This window comes from Geotrypetes seraphini, chromosome 2 (genome assembly GCF_902459505.1).
Source record: "Geotrypetes seraphini chromosome 2, aGeoSer1.1, whole genome shotgun sequence".
NCBI lineage: Eukaryota > Metazoa > Chordata > Amphibia > Gymnophiona > Dermophiidae > Geotrypetes > Geotrypetes seraphini.
In genome coordinates, this window is record NC_047085.1 from 365,599,348 (window position 1) to 365,614,533 (window position 15,186).

Below are 15,186 nucleotides of genomic sequence, written 5' to 3' on the forward strand. Positions count from 1 at the left end.
ATGCTTGCTGTCCTCAGAGAATATCTACTATAGGTAAGTATCTTTGCTATTTCTGTGCTATCCTGTCATTTTGCAAAAATACAAGTGAGCTAACTGATTTTTTAAATTACTTTTCCAGTCATCCATTCCAGGGACAATACAGTGTATCAGATATGAAGTTAAGACTTTCACAGTAAGTTTTTTAAATACATAATGTATGTGAAATACTTTTCTTTTAATAGTGAGCACCCATATGATTCTTTTTTATTTAAAATTTATTCAATTAAACCTTTCATACATAAAGTGATCAGAAAAAAAAATTCACATTAAAGCAAACTGAATATAAATGCTTGAATCCTGAAAATATTCTTTTAACATTCCCATGTTTATTGTACCTTTTTGTTTACATTCCAACTTTTTCGTATTAACTTCCCATTCTCCTCCCTCCCCTTCCCTTACATATACTCAAGGTTGTACAAGTTTGACTAACAATGCATTCTACTTTTAATAACAATGTCTAAAGTTGGTTCTACAGCCTCTCCTTATTGTAAATTGTTTCTTCCTCCACACCATATAGGGCAACCAAACTCTCTGAAATACTGCTACCATATGATTTTGTATGCTGTGATTTCCAGCATTCTGTATAACCATTTCATCCACCTGAAGAAACTATCCTTATCATGCCTATAAAGATTCTTCCATATCTTTGGGCACCCTCTTTAAAAGCTTGTGACAGCTTTTATTATATCCTCACTGTTCTCCAGAACTTCTGTGTAAGCTTAATGGCAAGGCAACAGGGTCCGCTCACATGGCCTAGCTGTAGCCAGGACACTGAAATATAGATTTTATATTATGGTAGCACTCTGGTTTATGAAATCTGTCTATCTATATTCCCAGAGAAATCCAAGACCAAACCCCCTGTGCCAATAGGACTACTGACATGCTCTATTGAGCAGAGATTGTCTCTTATATTTTTAAAGTACAACGCAGCATATGTCCAGCAGCGCTGTAGAAATGAGTAGTAGTTGTAGCTGTTGATTTCCTAGTCATAATAGAATAACTGAATATTTGGGAAGCAGCAGAGCCGCAATATTATGGGAATTCCCACACAAGTTCAGTAAATGCTATTGGTCCTCTCCAGAATGTTCTGGAATAGTTGAATTTAGATTTAATTATTCACAATTCCAAATGCAAGATGTTCATTTCATATTGAGCACAATCGCTTGACTCCCTTGCCTGACTGAACTGCTGTCTTTAGGGAGCACCTGTTACAGTTATTAATTTTAGGTTCCTTTAGTGTTCCAATATGATGATGGAATGGGATTTAATCAATGTGCTTATTTTATCTTGTAGTTCTGTGCAGAACAGTGAACGGGGCAAAAAGATTGGCAATGCTGTGATCACAACAAGCCGGAATGTTGTACAGACAGGAAAAGCTGTTGGTAAGGAATTTCTTTTGCAAAATCCAAGGTTGAGCGAGAATCTTTATAAACTGAGGGTTATTCTCACTGCTAATTAATATACATTGAGAATTGTAGAGTGCAATGGATACATAGAAACATGATGGGAGATAAAGGCCAAATGACCCATCCAGTCTGCCCATCCGTAGTAACCATTATCTTTTCCCCTCTCTAAGAGATCCTACGTGCCTGTCCCATGCTTTCTTGAATTCAGACAGTCTTTGTCTCCACCACCTCTTCCGGGAGACTGTTCCTTGCATCTACCATGCTTTCTGTAAAAAAGTATTTCCCTAGATTACTCCTCAGCCTAGAACATCTTAACTTCATCCTATGCCCTCTCATTTCAGAGCTTCCTTTCAAATGAAAGAGACTCTGCTCATGTTCATTTACGCTCTGTAAGTATTTATACGTCTCTCAAGAAATTAAGTTGTTGATAACAAAAAAATCTAAATAATTACAAAAATGTGCAAGGAGTCGGGGCAAACGCTTGGAAGCATTAGATAATTCTCCCTGATGCAGCCTATGCATGGCAAAACAAGAATCTTGTTGGAGACATTAATGTTGCCTATGGCAGTTTTGTGGAAGTGTACTGAGTAACAACAGCAATGTAGAAGTGAGAAAGAGAATGCCATCGTACGAAGCTAAGTTGCATTTTGAATTGGTGGAGTTTTTTTACACCTGTGATAAGACTGTATGCGGCTTGAAATCCTTATTGGACTACCATGTTTCTATTATTATTACTGAGGCTTTTTTCTCCACCATTTTTGATTAAATGAACATTTCTTGTGGGTGCTTCCACCGTTGGCTGATAACATTTTTGTAATTATTTAGATTTATACATCTCTATCATATCTCCTCTCTCTCGCCTTTCCTCCAAAGTATACATATTGAAATCTTTGTCTGTCCCCAAATCCCTTATGACGAAGACCATGCACCATTTTAGTTACCTTCCTCTGGATCGACTCCATCCTTTCTCTAGAATTGCACACAGTGTTCTAAGTGAGATCTCACAATGTCTTACACAGGGCATCAATACCTCCTTTTTCCTACTGGACATACCTCTCCCTATGCACCCTAGTATATCCTTCTAGCTTTCACCGTCACCTTTTCAACCTGTTTGACCACCTTAAGATCATCACATACAATCACACCCAAGTCCCGCTCTTCTGTTGTGCACATAAGTTCTTCACCCCCTAAACTGTACCATTCCCTTGGGCTTTTGCAGCTCAAATGCATGACTTTGCATTTCTTAACATTAAATTTTAGCTGCCAAATTTCAGACCATTCTTCAAGCTTCACTAGGTCTTTCTTCATATTCACACCATCCGGGGTGTCTACTCTATTGCAGATTTTGGTCATCCACAAAGAGGTAAATCTTACACAACAGCAATTATGCTTATAAAAATGTTAAAAATAACAGGCCCTTAGGAGGGGCCTTAACCAAACTGGGCCAGTCAGAGCCTCAGGCCCCTCCCCAGTGCATCCGAGGATGCACCGGGGAGGGGAAGGCCTAATTTGAAGAGGCGGGCCTCCTGGAGGGAGGGAGTAGGCATCCCTTCTGCCAGTCATCTAAAGAAAGGTAAGGGGGAGAAGGGAAGGGTCCTTGGAGGCATGGTTGTGTGTAGCATGGTGGTGGGAGAGCGTGGGCATCTCTCCCACTGCTGAGGAGGGTTGGGGGTTGGTGATGGGAGAGAGTGGGTATCTCTTTCGCTGCCGAGGGAGAGGGGATGGTGTTGCTTGATGGCAGGAGAGGGTTACTTGCGGATCGATATTTTTGTTGTTGTTTTTATTTAATTTTTGCCTTTATTCTGCGCATTTGCCCATCGCTATCACCAGCGATGAGCACATGCAAATTTAGCGAATCTTCGCTACTGTCCACCGACCTCATTTGCATGAGCAATTTTTTGAGAATGACTTGTGTTTTTGAAATCGCTACAAGAACGCCTGCGACAGCACTCCGTCGGTATTTAACGCCAATTTTTGAGAATCTGGCCCTAAGTGTTTTCCAGGATGGGTTCTCAGCTAGCTTTTTTGCTCCAGTCCTCCCCAGGGCTTGAATGCAGCCACAGCTAGGGAAGGTCTCTCTCCTTTGAGATTCTCTCTCTCTCAGGAGACCTCCCTTTATCAATTTCAAACTGCAACAGATATACTCATGTCTGCCTGGGTCCCGCCCCTGTCACTCAGCAGCTCTTCCACCTCTTCTCAGGTAGCTAAGCCCCAAGCTGCTGAGCCCAATGTATCCTGGGGGTTGTAGTTCCTTCTCTCTCCGATTAGTGCCCCTTGCTGCCTAGTGATATAATATCATCATTATTGAGGGAGAATCTCTGACTCATTTGCTTTTGCTCTGTTTCTATTGTTACTTATAAAATGGTTAAAATGAATAAAGAAATACCTTTAATTAAAATCTTTATTATTGAAGAGTATAATAAAGTGTACATCAACCCATATACATTGTCTCATATTTTTATATCTTTTAATACAAACCCCATATACTTTCCAATCGCTTAGCCCCCTTTTTCTCTTTATAATACAACATAAGCTTGAATAACTCCATATTTTATAATGCTGTCACAGAAAGGTTAAAACAAGATATCAGTAGTACACTCCATATGAACTGACACTTGAAAATTGAGCAGTATAGACAATAAAATAAATTAATAAATGTCTTTAAAAATATTTAAAAATCAAATAATTTCCCAAACCACATGCAGAGCAACACCACATAAAGGCCGTCTTTTACTAAGCAGCAATAGAGGTTCTACTGTGGCCTAGGGCGCTAAATGCTCTGACGCTCATAGGAATTCTATGAATGTCTGAGCAGCATCGAAGCATTTAATGCTCTGGGCCGCAGTAGAAATCTCTACCATGGCTTAGTAAAAAGTGGAGAAAATAAGGCGAAAAGACCTAAGTCTGTCACAAGTGTAAAGGTAACTTAAATGTCAGTTGGGTTCAAGGTTGCCAACTGGATCCAGATTCACTGGGCAGGGTTGATCCAGAATTGGGTTTACACCCCCCCCCTTGCACACATTCTTAGGGGAACACAACAAACTCACGATAGCCTGAAGTCTTTTCTCCTCAATTTATGGTGTGTTGCTCTTTACTTGCCCACTTTAAGGTGTGTTGGTCATTTGATTTTTTTTTTTTTTTTTTTTTGGCTTAGGATTTTCCATATATTTCTCTCATTTGTATAATGTTACATTTATGTTTTAAATCAGTGTCTCTCAAACTGTGTACCTCGAAGAGATTCCGGGTGTGCCATGAGAAATTCCAGAATTTTACTTTATTTTTAAAAATTCCCTTCATAACTGTACACTAGAATAGATGATATGTGCGTCATATACACAAGAGTCTGTCAATGTTATGAGCGTCTTTGTGTGTAAGGATACAATCGCTGAGACAAGCATCATTCTTTGATGTGATTGATCCTTGAAAACTAACTGCAAGTAATTTTAATTTTAGGGCTCCTTTTACAAAGCTGGGCTAGCGGTTTTAACGCACGCACCGGATTAGCGCACGCTAGCCGAAAATCCTTTCTCAAAAGGAGGCGGCAGCGGCTAGCGCACATCGCAATTTAGCACGTGCTATTCCGCGCGTTAAGTCCCTAGCGCGGCTTTGTAAAAGGAGCCCTTAGTTTTTATGCAGTAGTTATCTTAACTTTAGCAACAAGGTTTTGCTACTGTTTGGATCTTTTTATCTTTACGAATTTCAATTTTCAGCTCTGACAGAAATTAAATCGAAACAGAGAGATTGACTGCAGATGGTGGATGATGAAATGCTTATTTGCTTGTCGACTATCGAGTTGCAATTTGAGTTAATTTGCACTCAGAAACAAGCACATCTGTTACATTGATTAGCAATTTTATCTACTTTAGTTTCTCTATTGGTTCTGGTAATTCGAAAATTTAATTTTTTCTTGGTTCTGCAGTTTTATAATTTCAATTATGTTGTGCTGCAAAAAAACATTTGCTCTGTTTAGTGTGCCGGAGCTAAAAATGTTTGAAAGATACTATTTTAAATAGAAACACATCAGTCAAATCAGCAGTAATCAGCATATTAGTACAGAATAAAATAATCTCAGAGTCTCCAAATACACGTGCTTATTCATTTATTTGAATTTGGTTCACACCTTTTTTCATTTGTAGCTTAACCCCCAGAGACCCAGTGTTGTAATATTACAACATCACATTTAAGGCTACAAAATAAACCCTCCCCCATTTTTTTTCTTTTTAAAACTTCATGTACATTACTAATAGAACCTATTGTTCAGTTCTGCAACACCATTGGATGGTTGAATGTGTAAATAGGTCTGTTTATCTGGCCATGAAGTCATACAACCCTGTTGCCTGCTTTGGAGTATATCATCTTGTTGTTTTGGACGGGATACATCAGGACTAAAGTAAGTAAAAAGCTTGAAATATTTTTTTAATGTGATCATTAATATGTGTAGATCATGCAGATTTTATGACATCATTGAATATACTGATTTTAAGAGATTTAGAGCTGGTTATTTCTATGTTGTAATTTTACAACAGTGGGTCAAAGTGATAGCAAGGTTTTGTCTGCACTCCCCTGAGACCCAGTGTTGTAATATTACAACATCACATTTAAGGCTACAAAATAAACCCTCCCCCATTTTTTTTCTTTTTAAAACTTCATGTACATTACTAATAGAACCTATTGTTCAGTTCTGCAACACCATTGGATGGTTGAATGTGTAAATAGGTCTGTTTATCTGGCCATGAAGTCATACAACCCTGTTGCCTGCTTTGGAGTAATGATGTCCATTCCCTCTGCACACCACTGGAGTACTTTCAGAAGTTTGTGACAGAAGATATGATCAACGCTCTGGCAGATAACACAAATCAGTACAGTTTTCAGAAGAAAGGATCATCTATAAACACAAACACAAAGGAAATAGAGCAGATGATTGGCATGTATCTGAAGATGGGTCTTGTCCAAATGCCTGGAGTCCGTATGTACTGGGAAGCAGACACAAGATACAGTCCTGTCGCTGATGTAATGTCACGAAACAGATTCCAGTCTCTGTTGACATCATTACATTTTGTGAACAATCTAACCGTGTCTGAGATGGAACAAAAAAGTGACAAACTCTGGAAACTCAGACCATGGCTTGATGCTTTCAGAGAGAAATGCCTAAAAGTGGTCCCTGAAGAACATAACTCTGTTGATGAAATGATGATCCCTTTCAGGGGGAAATTCAGCAGCATCAAACAGTACATGCGTGGCAAGCCAAACCCATGGGGGTTCAAGCTGTGGGCAAGGACTGGAATCTCTGGTATACTTTGTGATTTTGATGTGTACCAAGGCAGTGTGAATGGAATACGGGCAAGATCTGAACTTGGACTATCAGGGGATGTTGTGATGAAACTTGCTTCCACACTTCCACATAGTCACAACTACAAGATCTATGCAGACAACTTTTTCACCAGCATCCCATTGATAGTTAGGCTGCTGTATTGTGGAATTCATTACACAGGAACAGCCAGACAAGTGCGCCTTCCAAACTGTAATCTTGAGGATGAGAAAAGCTTGAAGAAAAAGGGAAGAGGAAGCTTTGATGTCAGAGTGGAGTCAAATCACAACATTTGTGCTGTGAAATGGTTTGACAACAGACAGGTTACACTTGTGTCTTCCTTTGCTGGCCCACAACCAGTGGAGAAGATTCAACGCTGGGACAAAACTGCCAAAAGATTTGTTGAAGTTGAGAGGCCTTATATCGTGGCTGCCTATAACAAATTCATGGGCGGAGTGGATTTGTTAGACTCATTTGCAGCAAAATACAAGTTTCCACTGAAGTCCTACCGCTGGTACCTTTACATCTTCTGGCACACCATTAACCTAGCTGTGATCAATGCTTGGCTCCTGTACAAAAGGGACTGCAAAGCTTTGGATATCCCAAAGAAACAGATGCTAAACAGGAGAATGTTTCAGGCCCAGTTGGCATCTTCTCTTATCCTGATCAGAACGGCTGGGTCAGTGTCAAAGCGAGGGCGACCATCTGCAAGCCCAGTTTCATCAAGAGGGGGCACCTTGACTTCCCAAAAGAGGCAGTTTACAGATGATGGAGGTTCTTCAGCTGCCATGACAGCCAAAAAGTCAAATGCACACCCTCCAAAGGAAGTTTGCAAGGACATGATTGGACATTTTCCCATCAAAACCGATAGAGGACGGTGCCGACACTGTGCAAAAGGCTTTACCAACACACTTTGCAGGAAGTGCAATGTTCGCCTGTGCTTTTCAGAGCAAAATACCGTATTTTCACGCATATAACGCGCGCGTTATACGCGTTTTTACCTACCGCGCATACCCCTCGCGCGCTATATGCGTGAGCGCGGTATACGAAAGTTTTCAAACATAGTTCCCACCCCGCCCGACTCACCCCCCCAGCAGGACCACTCGCACCCCCACCCCGAACGACCACTCGCACGCGCTCCCACCCGCACCCGCATCCACGATCGGAGCAAGAGGGAGCCCAAGCCCTCTTGCCCGGCCGACTCCCCGACGTCCGATACATCCCCCCCCCCCGGCAGGACCACTCGCACCCCCACCCCGAAGGACCGCCGACTTCCCGACAATATCGGGCCAGAAGGGAGCCCAAACCCTCCTGGCCACGGCGACCCCCTAACCCCACCCCGCACTACATTACGGGCAGGAGGGATCCCAGGCCCTCCTGCCCTCGACGCAAACCCCCCTCCCCCCCAACGACCGTCCCCCCCCAAGAACCTCCGACCGCCCCCCCAGCCGACCCGCGACCCCCCTGGCCGACCCCCACGACCCCCCCACCCCCCTTCCCCGTACCTTTGGAAGTTGGCCGGACAGACGGGAGCCAAACCCGCCTGTCCGGCAGGCAGCCAACGAAGGAATGAGGCCGGATTGGCCCATCCGTCCTAAAGCTCCGCCTACTGGTGGGGCCTAAGGCGCGTGGGCCAATCAGAATAGGCCCTGGAGCCTTAGGTCCCACCTGGGGGCGCGGCCTGAGGCACATGGTCGGGTTGGGCCCATGTGCCTCAGGCCGCGCCCCCAGGTGGGACCTAAGGCTCCAGGGCCTATTCTGATTGGCCCACGCGCCTTAGGCCCCACCAGTAGGCGGAGCTTTAGGACGGATGGGCCAATCCGGCCTCATTCCTTCGTTGGCTGCCTGCCGGACAGGCGGGTTTGGCTCCCGTCTGTCCGGCCAACTTCCAAAGGTACGGGGAAGGGGGGTGGGGGGGTCGTGGGGGTCGCCAGGGGGGTCGCGGGTCGGCTGGGGGAGCGGTCGGAGGTTCTTGGGGGGGGGGCGGTCGTTGGGGGGGGGGGGGGTTTGCGTCGAGGGCAGGAGGGCCTGGGACCCCTCCTGCCCGTAATGTAGTGCGGGGTGGGGTTAGGGGGTCGCCGTGGCCAGGAGGGTTTGGGCTCCCTTCTGGCCCAACTACCAAAGGTACGGGGAAGGGGGGTGGGGGGGTCGTGGGGGTCGCCAGGGGGGGTCGCGGGTCGGCTGGGGGAGCGGTCGGAGGTTCTTGGGGGGGGCGGTCGTTGGGGGGGAGGGGGGTTTGCGTCGAGGGCAGGAGGGCCTGGGATCCCTCCTGCCCGTAATGTAGTGCGGGGTGGGGGTAGGGGGTCGCCGTGGCCAGGAGGGTTTGGGCTCCCTCCTGGCCCGATATTGTCGGGGAGTCGGCGGTCCTTCGGGGTGGGGGTGCGAATGGTCCTGCCGGGGGGGGGGGTGAATCGGACGTCGGGGGGGGTGAACGGAGAGTCGGGACAGCGCACGGAGAGGCGGGGCAGTGCACGGAAGTCAGGGGGGTGAACGGAGAGTCGGGACAGCGCACGGAAAGTCAGGGCAGTGCACGGAAGTCAGGGGGGGTGAACGGAGAGTCGGGACAGCGCACGGAAAGTCAGGGCAGTGCATGGAAGTCAGGGGGGGGTGAACGGAGAGTCGGGACAGCGCACGGAGAGGCGGGGCAGTGCACGGAAGTCAGGGGGGGTGAACGGAGAGTCGGGACAGCGCACGGAGAGGCGGGGCAGTGCACGGAAGTCAGGGGGGTGAACGGAGAGTCGGGCAGCATGCGCGGTATAATCGTGAGCGCGTTATACCAAAGTTTTTGTGCTTATCATCGTGATTTCTGCGCGCTATACACGTGTGCGCGTTTTATACGGGTGCGTGTTATTTGCGTGAAAATACGGTAACTGTTTTTGGAACTACCATAACTGAATAAATGAACAAATAAAACATGCACATATAGGGCTCGATTCACAAAACCGTGCTATGAAGATAGCACAAGTGCTATTTCATAGCGTGGCCGTTTTTACCCGTATTTGCGCTAACATGAAATTTTTTGTGCAAAAACACGAAATTTCTTGATTACCGCTGATAGAAGTCAATGGGCGCTTCACAGGGAAAAATTTGCGTTTTTATATGATACTCATTTTTTGTATTAAATTGATAATAAAAATTACTTTTTTCTTTATTATACTATTGTTGTTGTGTATATACATAAACTTAGGTGGGTCTTTATAAGCTGTAAAGTACAAATAAACTTTTAATTATTCCTTACATGTGTTCAGAGAGAGAGTGACACTATTGAAATTCTGCTACCTTACAGGCCCAGCGTTGCAATTTTACAACATCCTCCCCAAAAGTTACTAAAATGTCAAAATAAAAAAAAAAAAACACTGATTTAGGGATCACAAGCCTCCTATAACAACAGGTGAATGTTCGAAAAAATTTTTTTACGTTTTTTTCTATATTTGGGTCTCTGGGGATTAAGACGAGTAGCATCCAGGTACGCTAAAATCAATTTCATAAACCATGTGTAAATCCCACCTCCTACCCACTCTTGGATTCATAGAATTATCCTTGTCATGTTTAGAGAAACTTCCATTTAAGATGGACCTTTAAAGGGCAATTCTGTAATGTAGGCACCTACATTTAAGCAATCCTTGCACACGTAAATGTTTAGAATAGTAGCACAAATATAAGTGTATGCTTTCCTGCAAAGTGTCAGCAGGGTACCTAATTGCTGTTCTGTAGCAGCATGTATAAGTACACTTCTCCCTCCGTATTCGTTGTGATAGGGGATTAACAGAGCCGCAAATACAGAAAAACCGCGAATAACTTTTTCATATGTTATTTGCTGTTTTCTATTAAAAACCATCGTGAATATAGTGAAACCGCAAATAACATGGTGGGAGACCTGGCCTGTTCCCGAAGGAGAGGCAAAACACGGTGAAGAAAGTGCTGGGAATCAGCGATTTTCTCTGTAAACGCTTGGAATCAATGATTTCTCTATGCAAGCTGATGTCATTTGGGGGGAGGAGCCAGCAAGCTAAAAACCGCAAATAATCGAAACCATGAATACGGAGGGAGAAGTGTAACATAAAATGTAAATACAAGAGGGATGTATGCATGTATGGGACAAAGGGTGGGATGGAGACTCCAGAATACTGTAATTTATGCACATCACTGCTGCATTTACTTGCCCACTGTTAGTGGCTATAGGTACATAACGTGTTACATTCGCAGATACCAAGTTACCTTCATATATTCTATATTGGAACCTGGGCACCCACATGCATTTATAGAATGGGCTCCCACTGTGCTGCTTTGGAGCATTTAAATGAAAGTACCCAGTTGTAGCATTTACCCCCTTAGCTTGTTAAGAACCTTTTAGTTTGACATGTATGTTTTCTTCCTCTTTATCTTGCAGGACAGTCAGTGGGTGGTGCATTCACAAGTGCAAAGTCAGCTATGTCCTCATGGCTTTCCACATTCACCCAGTCAACCACACAAGGCTTCGGAGACCAACAGGAGGGGAAACACGGAACATAACAATTGTCATTCTGCACATTTGATGCTAAATATTATATTGTATTGGTTTGGTATCTCATCGGTTGTATGAAGTTTCCCCAACTGTACACCACAGAAGTTGCTGACATGTTGGACCAAAACAGAGTGGTAGTGTTTACAGAGAGAAAAGATTTCCGGCCATCCATCAGTTCTTGTTAGAAGCAAGTATAGATGTGCCTGTTCTTTCCACATAGTTGGAGGTTGGATATTAGCAATTAAAATTATATCTGTATAGATGTGTTTTTTTTTTTTTTTTAATGACTACTGTGAACCTTTCCAAACATGTTTTCAAAAAGGCTTTGCTCTTCGAGAATTTGGGTTTGTATGTCATTGGGAGATAATGTTGCTTGTATAACATGTATTTACATTCTGAAAGGCCAAACATTTGTGATCTTTTTTTGTTTCCTAAAGATCAAACAAAGTGTTATATAATTAGAACTGAGATTGGATCTGAGAATGTTCTTGTAGATATAGAACTAACAAATGTCCATACTCGACTGTAGATTAAATGATTTTCAGTATAATTCATGATCAGAATGCAGCAACAGTAGAAAACTTGTGCTCAGCCGACAATACATCAATGGTATAATCCCCTTGCACTAACTAAAGAGCACATATGCAAATAAACTTCTCATATTAATTATGTACTAGGATCGTGTGGTAAGCTAGAAAGGAAAAAATTATGTATGTGTGATTATACATTGGTGGTATCAGCTTAATTTAAAATATATTTTAATGGATACTGATTGAAAAAATGGAATACATATTTGGCAAATATGGACTGATAATGATGATCAAAGTGGAAAAATATTCTAACAATAAATTATTTCTCTCTGAGAAGATATTTTGTTTCAGATGTGATCTATGAAGAAGGAGAGATTATAGATTGTGTATCCATATGTATGTATACGAGTATATAGCTCACACACAACAGATGCTTGATTTTGTCCGTATCATAAGACATAGGTTTAAAGTTTGGTATGTATCACATCTGAGTTTTTATGTAACTGTTCTGTGCTGTCTGGTTGTTATATATTGTACTTTATCCCAGGACAAGCAGGCAGTATAATCTCACATGTGGGTGACGTCATCCAAGGAGCCTGTTACAGACAGTACAAAAGGGTACTGTCACTTTAAAACACTGAAGAGTCTTGAAACCACCCATAACACGCATGTGTGAGTGCCTTCCCGCTCAACAATGACCTCCTCAAACTTTGTGTGATCTACAATGCTCTACAAACATTTGAACTATCAAGTAGCCAAACAAGGTGGGATAGAGTTTCGCAGTCTATGTCAAGAAGCCATCAAAATCTGGAACTGGGTGATCCCTTGCAACATTTTTCTAAAATCAGTCTACCTAATAGGAAATCAGAATGTCTTGGCAGATAAACTGAGCAGACTTCTACAATCTCACGCGTGTACCTGTGCAGTGACCTAGTTTTAAATTACTTACAGAGATCACTCAGATCTGTATGTTTCATAAACATGTCTGTCTTTCTTAAGAACTTTTAGAAGTTAATGTACTGCCCTGAAATTGGAGAGTAATAATTCAATAAACTATTTTATAACTTGTGTCACAGTTTTTCTGCCACACAGAGCTATACTGAGGGCGTGCAAGTGGTGTGTCTGCACAGGGTGCAAGGGAGAGCAGGAGTGCCAAAAATGTCTCTGGTCCATTGTCTCCTCTTCATGACCGTGGTGCAATAGGTGCTAGAGTGTATGTAACACAGAAGGTGCCATTCTGGCTCCCATAGTCTATTTGATTTTTCCATGACATGGCCTGTTCAGTCAGTAGAGAAACCATTTCTGTAACTCATAGCCAGTGGATGATAGAAACATCTAAATCTTACAACAGTGATTTTAACTGGTTTAAATAAGGCCATATGGCCATGCATAAAAAGGGTAGCAAATAGCCATGCAAAAAGGTGATGCAAGCATGTACAGATACTTACAGTATAAGCAGCTTTCAGAGTAAAAGTATATACAGGTGAAAAATATCCACATACTTTGAGTTGTTTGGATATTGCCCCTTTAAGAAACTGTTACTCTCAGAAGTAATTCATAATGGCCGCCAGTAGATACAATGATAATATTGAGCGTCCTTACATGTTGTGTGTCTTTTAATGATGGTGTTCCCCTGCAGCCTTGGGTGCTGTAGAGTTATCAATCATAATTTCCTTCATTTCAGTCACTGTTTTCCACTGTTGACTTCATTCACAGTTCATATTTATCTTATGTATGTAGATCAATGAGGCGTTAGAAAATGTTAGGCATTTTCACATATTGTGTACTGACATTTGATGCCAAGCATAACCTGAGACTGAGAATACAGTGGATGATATTTTATAGGAAACATTGTATGTTGGGGTGGTGATAGTGTTCAAGAATTGGATTCTACCCCACACATCAGTTCATTTTGCAGTAGAACTCATTTTGTTAAATAATACTTAATGGCAGTCATTTTAGAAGCATCTGCGCATGCATATAGCAGCATTTACACATGTAGATTGCCAACACATGCAAATATCAATTTCAGGAAGCCGCAACTGCCCCGGGACAAATGAATACATAGCTTACATGGGCCAAAAATAAATGCAAGTAGTTAACACCCACATTTTAAAGAACTTTCTATGGCGGCCTTTGCACCTTCTCTGAGGCATGCACAAGTGCCATGTATCTGATCACTTGCACCTGAGTGTCTGCCAGTGATTCAGGGGCAGTTGTGCTGATTTGCTTAACATTTTCCTCTCATTCCTTAATTGGAGCCTCTTGTGAATGTAACTTTTTCAAATCTGGCATGTACATATGTAAGTGATGGCAAGTAAATCTGTTTGTCTGCAAAATTGGCACTTAGATATGTAAAGCTTCAAACAGTGCTGCTTTTTCTACACATACAGGTTTTTTAACTTGATGTTTCAGCTATATGTGCTGTCAAATGCAGGTGCCTCCTGAACATAATTATATATATTTTACAAAGGGCTTTGTGTCCAAGAATTCTTTTGTAAAATACTGGGGAAATGTAAATTTCCTGACTTGAAAATCCTATGCAAAATGGAGCTTAATGTGCAATAGGAATCTCCCTGGCCTGCAGATTTTTTTAATTGGCAGTTTTATTTTATTTATCCCTAAATATGAATCCCATGCATTTGGAACTATTGTAGGCCTGGAATCTCCCCCATTCTGTGTTCAGTTCACTTAACATTTGTCCTGATTTTGATTCTTCACTTTGATGATAGCATTATACTAATTAGCTGTGGTAAAACTCTTACTAGAGATCTCAAAGAATGAGAGAGCTCTCCATTGTATGAAATTTATTGTCTTAACATCTTCCACTGATGCTTTTTCCTTAGGAGTTAATCTCAGTCTGTATTTCTTCTTTACATATTTTTTCATTAGATGTTATCCTGCCAATTCTGAAGTATGATAGTGAAAGCTGTTGAAAAATGTGTATGTATATTACTGTAGTAGCAAATCATAATTATAGCAGTATTTGTATAAAACTGGAAATGTTCTATAAAATTAAATTGTATTGTAGCTTAGCAGACATATTTTTTTTTTAATGTATTCTTGTACTGCCTCTTATTACAATGTGTTTATTTTGTCTTATTTGAAAAAGAAACCTCAGCATCCAGGCATTTTCCCTCTGGTTGGAGGAGATTTTTTTAATTTACTCCTGTAAAAGATTCTACAGAGGGGGGGAGGAATGAATGTGGCCTGTTATTAAGGTGGGTTATTTTACCACAAGTCATGCTGTTTTAGCACAGGGTTCCATTTTGGGCAAGGAGACCCAGTGCTAAAAACAGCATGACTTGTAAAATAACCCATCTTAATGGTAGCCCATGTTGACCCCCCCCCCTCTGTGTCTATAGAATCTTCTACATGAGTAAATTGCTGGTGGTATGA

General features: G+C 42.2%; 1 protein-coding gene across 2 annotated transcripts in view; it reads left to right on the forward strand.

The window, feature by feature from the left end:
* Window positions 1-14,847, forward strand: part of AVL9 (AVL9 cell migration associated) — a 130,972-nt gene extending 116,125 nt beyond the window's left edge. The window contains exons 14-16 of one of the 2 annotated variants that reach the window (XM_033930579.1): window positions 119-172; window positions 1,333-1,421; window positions 11,144-14,847. In XM_033930579.1, coding sequence (XP_033786470.1) covers window positions 119-172; window positions 1,333-1,421; window positions 11,144-11,265 — 265 coding nt within the window. In that variant the 3' untranslated portion in view covers window positions 11,266-14,847. The remainder of the gene's footprint in view (window positions 1-118; window positions 173-1,332; window positions 1,422-11,143) is intronic. The other variant, XM_033930580.1, reaches the window with a different exon arrangement.
* The last annotated feature ends 339 nt before the right edge of the window (window positions 14,848-15,186 follow it).